The sequence below is a fragment of the Onychostruthus taczanowskii genome, unplaced genomic scaffold (genome assembly GCF_017590055.1).
Source record: "Onychostruthus taczanowskii isolate IOZ18803 unplaced genomic scaffold, ASM1759005v1 scaffold637, whole genome shotgun sequence".
In the NCBI taxonomy this organism is placed as follows: domain Eukaryota; kingdom Metazoa; phylum Chordata; class Aves; order Passeriformes; family Passeridae; genus Onychostruthus; species Onychostruthus taczanowskii.
In genome coordinates this window covers 1-10852 of record NW_024504089.1, presented here as the reverse complement: position 1 = coordinate 10852, position 10852 = coordinate 1, and the positions used below count along the sequence as shown (strand labels likewise).

Sequence of the window (10852 nt, the reverse complement as noted above, 5' to 3'; positions counted from 1 at the left end):
GGATCGATCAGTGGGGCAGGGATCAATATCTGTGGGGCAGGGATCGATCAGTTGGACTGGGATCGATCAATTGATCGATCAGGGATCGATCAGTGGGGCTGGGATCGATCAATGGGGCTGGGATCGATCAGTTGGGCTGGGATCGATCGCTGATTGCCAATGGATCGATCGATATTCAATAATCAATAAACGTTGGTGCATGGATGATCAGTGAGTGATCAGTAACCAATCGCCGATCAATAACCAATCGCCGGTCAGCAACTGATTAAATACTGATCAATAACAAAGTGGCAACTAATAACCAATCAATAATCAATAACCAATCGCCAGTCAGCAACTGATGAAATACTGATCAATAACCAAATAAATAACAAAGTGGCAACTAATAACCAATCAATAATCATAATATTCAATAACCAATCAATAATCAATAACCAATCGCCAGTCAGCAACTGATTAAATACTGATCAATAACAAAGTGGCAACTAATAACCAATCAATAATCAATAATAAACATATAATATTCAATAACCAATCAATAATCAATAACCAATCACCGATCAGCAACTGATTAAATATTGATCAATAACCAAATAGCAACTAATAACCAATCAATAATCAATCAATAATCAATAAACATATAATATTCAATAGCTAATCAATAATCAATAATCAGTAACGAATCAATAAATCAAATAGTAACCAAATACCAATCAATAACCAATCAATAATCAATCAATAATCAATAAACATATAATATTCAATAGCTAATCAATAATCAATAATCAGTAACGAATCAATAAATCAAATAGTAACCAAATACCAATCAATAACCAATCAATAATCAAATATGAATCAATAACCAGCCAGTAACCAATCAGTAACCAATCAATTTCCAATTAATCAATCACCAATTAACCAGCAACAATCTGACAACTAATAAACAACCAATAATCAATCACCAATTAATCAATAACCGATTAAAAACCAATTATTCAATCAGCAATTAACTAAAAGCCAATCGATAACCAATAAATAATTAATAACCAATAAATAGCCATTAAATAACCAATTAATAACCAACTAATAACCAATAAATAACCAATAATCGATAATCAATAACCAATTAAAAACCAATTATTCACTTACCAATTAAGCAACAGCCAATAAACAACCAATAACCAATTCCCAATTAATTATTAACCAAAGATTAATTAATAACCAATAACCAATTAATTAATAACCAATAATCGATAATCAATAACCAATAATCCATTAAAAACCAATTATTCAGTAATTAATTAACAAATTACCAATAAGCAGCCAAAAATCAATCACCAATTAGTTAATAACCGATAAATAAGTGATTGATTACCAATAAATAACCAATAATCGATAATCAATAACCAATAATCCATTAAAATCCAATTATTCAATAATCAATCATCAAATTACCAATAAACAGCCAACAATCTATCACCGATTAATTAATAACCAATAAATAATTAATAACCAAAAAATAACCAATAATCCATAATCAATAACCAATAATCAATATAAAACCAATTATTCAGTAATCAATTAACTAATGACCAATAAACAGCCAACTATCTATCACTGATTAATTAATAACCGATAAATAAGCTATTAATTACCAATAAATAACCAATAATCGATAATCAATAACCAATAATCCATTTAAATCCAATTATTCAATAATCAATTAACAAATTACCAATAAGCAGCCAACAATCTATCACCGATTAATTAATAACCAATAAATAATTAATTAATAACCAATAAATAACCAATAATCCATAATCAATAACCAATAATCCATTAAAATCCAATTATTCAATAATCAATTAACAAATTACCAATAAGCAGCCAACAATCTATCACCGATTAATTAATAACCAATAAATAATTAATTAATAACCAATAAATAACCAATAATCCATAATCAATAACCAATAATCCATTAAAATCCAATTATTCAATAATCAATTAACAAATTACCAATAAGCAGCCAAAAATCAATCACCAATTAGTTAATAACCGATAAATAAGTGATTGATTACCAATAAATAACCAATAATCGATAATCAATAACCAATAATCCATTAAAAACCAATTATTCAGTAATTAATTAACAAATTACCAATAAGCAGCCAAAAATCAATCACTCAGCAACTGATTAAATACTGATCAATAACCAAATAGCAACTAATAACCAATCAATAATCAATCAATAATCAATAAACATATAATATTCAATAGCTAATCAATAATCAATAATCAGTAACGAATCAATAAATCAAACAGTAACCAAATACCAATCAATAACCAATCAATAATCAAATATGAATCAATAACCAGCCAGTAACCAATCAGTAACCAATCAATTTCCAATTAATCAATCACCAATTAACCAGCAACAATCTGACAACTAATAAACAACCAATAATCAATCACCAATTAATCAATAACCGATTAAAAACCAATTATTCAATCAGCAATTAACTAAAAGCCAATCGATAACCAATAAATAATTAATAACCAATAAATAGCCATTAAATAACCAATTAATAACCAACTAATAACCAATAAATAACCAATAATCGATAATTGATAACCAATTAAAAACCAATTATTCACTTACCAATTAAGCAACAGCCAATAAACAACCAATAACCAATTCCCAATTAATTATTAACCAAAGATTAATTAATAAGCAATAAATAACCAATTAATAACCAATAATCGATAATCAATAACCAATAATCCATTGAAATCCAATTATTCAGTAGGCAATTAACAAATGACCAATAAACAGCCAACAATCAATAACCAATTAGTTAATAACCGATAAATAAGTGATTGAAACAGCCAACAATCAATAACCAATTAGTTAATAACCGATAAATAAGCTATTAATAACCAATAAATAACCAATAATCGATAATCAATAACCAATAATCCATTAAAACCCAATTATTCAGTGATCAGTTACCTAATTACCAATAAACAGCCAACAATCAATTATTAATTAATTAATAACTGACAAATAATTACTTAATAACCAATAAATAACTGATAATGGGTTATTAATAGCGGATTATTAATTAATTAATGACCGATAATCCATAATCAATAACCAATAACCAATATAAAAACCAATTATTCAATAATCAATCATCAAATTACCAATAAGCAGCCAACAATCTATCACCGATTAATTAATAACCAATAAATAATTAATTAATAACCAATAAATAACCAATAATCCATAATCAATAACCAATAATCCATTAAAATCCAATTATTCAATAATCAATCATCAAATTACCAATAAGCAGCCAACAATCTATCACCGATTAATTAATAACCAATAAATAATTAATTAATAACCAATAAATAACCAATAATACATAATCAATAACCAATAATCCATTAAAATCCAATTATTCAATAATCAATCATCAAATTACCAATAAACAGCCAACAATCTATCACCGATTAATTAATAACCAATAAATAATTAATAACCAAAAAATAACCAATAATCCATAATCAATAACCAATAATCAATATAAAACCAATTATTCAGTAACCAATAAACAAATAACCGATAAACAGCCAAAAATCAATTACCAATTAATTAATAACCGACAAATAATTAATAACCAATAAATAACTGATAATGGGTTATTAATAGCGGATTATTAATTAATTAATGACCGATAATCCATAATCAATAATAATCGACCAATATAAAAACCAATTATTCAATAATCAATTAACAAATGACCAATAAACAGCCAACAATCTATCACCGATTAATTAATAACCAATAAATAACCAATAATCGATAATCAATAACCAATAATCAATATAAAACCAATTATTCAGTAATCAATTAACTAATGACCAATAAACAGCCAACTATCTATCACTGATTAATTAATAACCGATAAATAAGCTATTAATTACCAATAAATAACCAATAATCGATAATCAATAACCAATAATCCATTTAAATCCAATTATTCAATAATCAATTAACAAATTACCAATAAGCAGCCAACAATCTATCACCGATTAATTAATAACCAATAAATAATTAATTAATAACCAATAAATAACCAATAATCCATAATCAATAACCAATAATCCATTAAAATCCAATTATTCAATAATCAATTAACAAATGACCGATAAACAGCCAACAATCAATTACCAGTTAATTAATAACCGATTAATAACCGATAAATAACCAAAAAATGGTAGTTAATAGCGGATTATTAATTAACTACCAATAATCGATAATCAATAACCAATAACCAATATAAAAACCAATTATTCAGTAATCAATCATCAAATAACCAATAAACAGCCAACAATCAATAACCAATTAATTAATAACCGATAAATAAGCGATTAATAAGCAATAAATAACCAATAATCCATAATCAATAACCAATAATCAATATAAAACCAATTATTCAGTAACCAATAAACAAATAACCGATAAACAGCCAAAAATCAATTACCAATTAATTAATAACCGACAAATAATTAATAACCAATAAATAATGAATAATGGGTTATTAATAGCGGATTATTAATTAATTAATGACCAATAATCAATATAAAACCAATTATTCAGGAATCAATTAACAAATGACCAATAAACAGCCAGCAATCAATCACCAATTAATTAATAACCGATAAATAAGCGATTAATTACCAATAAATAACCAATAATCCATAATCAATAACCAATAATCCATTAAAATCCAATTATTCAATAATCAATTAACAAATGACCGATAAACAGCCAAAAATCAATCACCGATTAATTAATAACCGATTAACAACCAATAAATAACTGATAATGGGTTATTAACAGCCGATTATTAATTAATTAACGCCCGATAACCGATAATCGATAGCCGATAATCGATAACCCACCCCTCCCCCCGCAGCCGCCTGACCTCCTCGGCCGCCGCCTGGACCTGGCTCCTGATTGGCTCCCTCCTGGTGGCCTCCCACCCTTGGCTCCGCCCCCCCTGGGGCTCCGCCCTCCGCGCCCTCGCCCGATTGGCCGTCGGCCTGGCGCTCTCGCGGGCCGGCCACGCCCTCGGCCACGCCCTGGAGGCGGCCACCGGCTCCTGCACCTCCCCCACCCCGCTGGGGACCCTCCTGGTGCCCCTGGGAGACCCCGCGGCCTGCCGGGGGGCGGGGCATAGCTGGGAGGGCTTTAGCCCCGCCCCCCAGGCCTTCGCCCTGGTGCACTGCGGGTTGGGATTGGCCGAAGAGGCGGCGGCGCTGGGGCGGAGCTTGTACGGATCCAAGATGGCCGCCGGGACCAAGATGGCCGCCGGGTCCAAGATGGCGGCCTGGTACAGGATGGCGCCTTGGCACAAGATGGCCGCCGGGTCCAAGATGGCCGCCGGGTATGATGGGAGTGAAGAATCCAAGATGGCCGCCGAGTCCAAGATGGCTGACGAATCCAAGATGGCGGCCTGGTACAAGATGGCCGCCGGATCCAAGATGGCCGCCGGATGCAAGATGGCCGCCGGGTACGGCGTGAGTGAAGAATCCAAGATGGCCGCCGGATCCAAGATGGCCACCGGGTACGACGTGAGTGAAGAACCCAAGATGGCCGCCGGGTCCAAGATGGCCGCCGGGTATGACGCGAGTGAAGAATCCAAGATGGCCGCCCCGTCCAAGATGGCGGCCCGCTACAAGATGGAGGAAGGAGCCAAGATGGCCGCCGGCAGCGGGTGGGCGTGGCCGCGCCCGACATGGTGGCCGGGCTCGCCGCCGCCGCGGCCAATCGGCTTCGAGTGGGCGGAGCCTCCCCCTGCAACTTACGGGTGGGCGGGGCCTCCTCATTACGGCTGGGGCGGGGCCGGCGGCCATCTTGGGCGGCCATTTTGGGGCGGGGGCGGCCATTTTGAAGGCGGCCATTTTGAAGGAAGGAGCGTCGGCCATTTTGAAGGTGGCCATTTTGAATCCGGCCGCCATTTTGATGCTGGCCGCCATTTTGATGCCGGCGGCCATTTTGAAGGAAGAACCGTCGGCCATTTTGACGGCGGCCATTTTGATTCCGGCCGCCATTTTGATTCCGGCCGCCATTTTGATTCCAGCCGCCATTTTGACTCCAGCCACCATTTTGACTCCGGCGGCCATTTTGACCCCCCCGCCCGCCATTTTGCCCCCCCGGGCGGCCATTTTGACCCCGCCGGCCGCCATTTTCCCGGCTCATCTCCCCTTTTCGAAGGCGGCCATCTTGCCGGCGGCCATCTTGGCGGCCCTTCGGTGGCCCCGCCCACCGCGCTGTCCATCCTGTACCTGCTGGCCGTGGCCCTGCTGGTCACGTGGCACCTCCTGCTGGTGGTGACGCTCACCTACCGCCACACCTGGGCCCGCAACGCCGCCGGCGCCGCCCTGGGCTGGGCCGCCTGGGCCCTGACCTACCGGGGGTGGTACCGGTGGGCGTGGTCACCCGGGCCGCCGGGGTGGGGCTGAGGGGCGTGGCCAATGGGGGAAAAGCCAAAAAAAACCCGGGTGAAAAACGAATAAAAATGGGGGGAAAACGGAAACAAGATGGCGGAAATTTGGCGGGAAAACGGTGGTGGGGAGATTTTTTGGGTGGAAAAATCGCGATTTTTGGACTTGGAAAAATGCCGATTTTTAGGCAGAAAAACGAGAATTTTTGGGTTAAAAAAGCGAAGATTTGGGGATGGAAAATGATGATTTTGTGGTAAAAAATGGCGATTTTTGGAGTTTTAAAATGAAGATTTTTGGGGTGAAAATCCACGATTTTGGGAGGCCGAAAAAGAAGATTTTTGGATGAAAAAAAGAAGATTTTTGGGTGAAAAAATCGCGATTTTAGGAGCCTGAAAATGAAGATTTTTGGGCGGAAAATTGAAGAATTTTTGGCTGAAAAATCCGAATTTTGGGGGTATCAAAATGAGGATTTTTTGGGGTTAAAAATCGCGATTTTGGTGCAAAAATTGAATATTTTTAAGGTGGGAAAATGAGGATTTTTGAGGTGAAAAATGAAGATTTTGAGGTGAAAAATGAAGATTTTTAGGTGGAAAAAATCCGATTTTTTGGGGAAAAAATTAAAGATTTTTAAGGAGAATTTGGACCAAAAATCGCCGATTTTTCCTCAAAAAAAAGAGGAAATTTTGGGTGGAAATGAGGTGAAAATGGGAAATTTTGGGGTTAAAAATGGGAATTTTGGGGTTTAAAAGGGAATAAATTGTAAAAAATGTGATTTTTTTTTGGTCGAAAAATGCGGGATTTTGCCTTAAAATTTGTATTTTGTTCAGAAATAAAAGAATAATAAATTTTTAATTTCTCTGTGTGAATTTATTTGAGTCCAAAAATGTGAATTTTTTTAAACAAAAAATTGGGAATTTTTAACATAAAAATTTGTGAACTTTTTAAAAAAAAAATGTGAATTTTTGGAACAAAAAATGTGATTTTTTAACATAAAATTGTGAATTTTTTGCATCAAAAAATGGGAATTTTTAAAATAAAAAATGTGAATTTTTTACATTAAAAATTGTGAATTTTTAAAATAAAAAATGTGAATTTTTAAAATAAAAAATGTGATTTTTTTAACATCAAAAAAGTGAATTTTTTAAAGAAAAAAGGGAATTTTTAAAATCAAAAATGTGAATTTTTTAAAATAAAAATGATGAAATTTTTAAAATAAAAAAATGATTTTTTAACATAAAAAAATGTGAATTTTTGGAACAAAAATTGTGATTTTTTAACAAAAAAAATGTGAATTTTTTACATTAAAAATTGTGAATTTTTAAAATAAAAAAAGTGAATTTTTGGAACAAAAATTGTGATTTTTTAACATAAAAAAGTGAATTTTTACATCAAAAAATGGGAATTTTTTAAACAAAAAATGTGAATTTTTTACATTAAAAATTGTGAATTTTTGGAGAAAAAAATTGTGAATTTTTAAAATAAAAAAATGTGAATTTTTTACATCAAAAAATGTGAATTTTTCCACATAAAAAAGTGAATTTTTTACATTAAAAAATGTGAATTTTTTAAACAAAAAAGTGATATTTTAAACAAAAAATGTGATTTTTTTAAACAAAAAATGTGAATTTTTTACATTAAAAATTGTGAATTTTTAAAATAAAAAATGTGAATTTTTGGAACAAAAATTGTGAATTTTTAAAATAAAAAATGCAAAATTTTTAAACAAAAAAGTGAATTTTTAAAATAAAAAATGGGATTTTTTTTAAACAAAAAAAGTGAATTTTTTACATTAAAAAATGTGAATTTTTTAAACAAAAAAGTGATATTTTAAACAAAAAATGTGATTTTTTTAAATAAAAAATGTGAATTTTTTACATTAAAAATTGTGAATTTTTAAAATAAAAAATGTGAATTTTTGGAGAAAAAATTGTGAATTTTTAAAATCAAAAATGTGAATTTTTTAAAATGAAAATTATGAAATTTTTAAAATAAAAAAATGTGATTTTTTAACACCAAAAAAGTGAATTTTTAAAGAAAAAAGGGAATTTTTAAAATAAAAAATGTGAATTTTTTTAAAATAAAAAATGTGATTTTTTTTAACACCAAAAAAGTGAATTTTTAAAGAAAAAAGGGAATTTTTAAAATAAAAAATGTGAATTTTTTTAAAATAAAAAATGTGATTTTTTTTAACACCAAAAAAGTGAATTTTTAAAGAAAAAAGGGAATTTTTAAAATAAAAAATGTGAATTTTTTTAAAATAAAAAATGTGATTTTTTTTAACACCAAAAAAGTGAATTTTTAAAGAAAAAAGGAAATTTTTAAAATCAAAAATGTGAATTTTTTAGCAAAAAATTGGGAATTTTTAAAATAAAAAAATGTGATTTTTTTAACATCAAAAAAGTGAATTTTTTAAACAAAAATTGTGAATTTTTAAAATAAAAAATGCAAAATTTTTAAACAAAAAAGTGAATTTTTAAAATAAAAAATGGGATTTTTTTTAAACAAAAAAAGTGAATTTTTTACATTAAAAAATTTGAATTTTCGCCCCAAAATCCCTCATTTTTAACCCCAAAAATTTAAATTCTTTTCACTCAAAAAATCCATTTTTTTCCCATTAAAAATTCATTTTTTCTACCCAAAATCTTTAAATTCTGCCCCAAATTAAATTTTTTTAATAAATCGAAAAATCCCTCATTTTTAACCCCAAAAATTCAAATTATTTTCACTCAAAAAATCAAATTTTTTCCCATTAAAAATTCATTTTTTTACCCAAAATCTTTAAATTCCGCCCCAAATTAATTTTTTTCATAAATCGCTTTTTTTTTTTCCACTCAATTCAGTATTTTTAACCAAAATATGCAAATTTCACCCCAAAATTTACATTTTTCTTACCAGGAAATTTCAAGTTTTACCCAAAACCTTCGGGATTCCCCTAAAAGGGGCGGAGGGGCCAAAATTGGGATTTTTCACCCCAAAATTTGCATTTTTTTCCTCCAAAATTTGCATTTTTTCCTCCAAAATTTGCATTTTTTTCCCCCAAAATTTGCATTTTTTCCCCCAAAATTTGCATTTTTCACCCTCACCTCTGGCGCTTTTTGCCCGAATTTTGCTTTTTTTACCTTAAAATTCTTAATTTTGCCCTAAAAATGAATTTTTCCCCATAAAATTCCGATTTTTCCCCCCCAAAAATCCAAATTTTTGACTCAAAAATCAGAATTTTATCTAAAAATTGAATTTTTTTTGTCTCAAACCCCCAAAATTTTTGACAAAAATTTCACTTTTTTACACTAAAATTAACTTTTTTCAACTAAAATCACCAATTTTAACTAAAAATTAAATTTTTTGCCCCAAAAATCAGAATTTTTCTCTTCAAATTTCCTTATTTTCTTCAAAAATCAACAATTTTTGCCCTAAAATTGATTTTTTTTCGCTCCTAAAATCCCAATTTTTACTCCAAAAATCGAATTTATTTTTAGATTTTGCCTTAAATTTGATTTTTTTTCCTCCTAAAAATCATAATTTTTATCCAAAATTTGGGATTTTTACCCTAAAATTCAGATTTTATCCTTAAAAATCCCAATTTTTACCCCCAAAAATCCAAATTTTTACCCTAAAAATCGGATTTTTCTCCCCTAAAAGTCCCAATTTTTACTCCAAAATCTCAAATTTTTACCCTAAAAATTGAATTTTTCTTTAAATTTTGCCCTAAATTTGATTTTTTTTTCACCTAAACCCATAATTTTTTTTCTCAAAATTTGGGATTTTTGCCTTAAAATTCGAATTTTTTCTTTAAAAATCCCAATTTTTACCACAAAAAATCCAAATTTTTGCCCTAAAAATTCATTTTTTTTCTCTAAATTGGGGATTTTTGCCCTAAAATTCAGATTTTTTTTCCCTAAAATGCCATTTTTTGCCCAAAAATCCAATTTTTTCCTCAAAAATTATATTTTTCTTTCAATTTTGCCCAAAATCCTCCATTTTTTTTACCCAAAATCTTCATTTTCCACCTCAAAATTCACTTTTCCCTCCCAAATTTTACCCAAAATTTCTCTTTTTCACCCCAAAATTTCGGAGTTTTCAGCAGCAAACTTCAAAAAATTCAATTTTTCCACCCCAAACCCACAAAATTTGCCTAAAATCGCCTTTTTCTCACCCAAAACCCCGCGGGGATTTCGGGCCTTTTTTTAACACCCAAAATTTGCATTTTTCGCCCCAAAACCGAAAATTTGGCAGCTGAAAAACGAAGATTTTGGGGCCCCAAAAAAATCGGATTTTTTCACCTAAAAATTCGGGGTTTTTTGGGCAAAAAATCGCATTTTTTCGCCTCAAAAAT

At 31.5% G+C, this 10852-nt stretch overlaps 1 protein-coding gene across 1 annotated transcript; it reads left to right on the top strand.

The window, feature by feature from the left end:
- Nucleotides 1–4988: 4988 nt before the first annotated feature.
- LOC121344356 lies at nt 4989–6611 on the top strand (the record flags this gene model as incomplete). The annotated part of the gene is made up of 2 exons (XM_041420237.1): nt 4989–5567; nt 5640–6611. Coding segments are annotated over 2 exons (1477 nt in total), but the record flags the coding sequence as incomplete, so codon positions are not given.
- Between the last annotated feature and the right edge of the window lie 4241 nt (nt 6612–10852).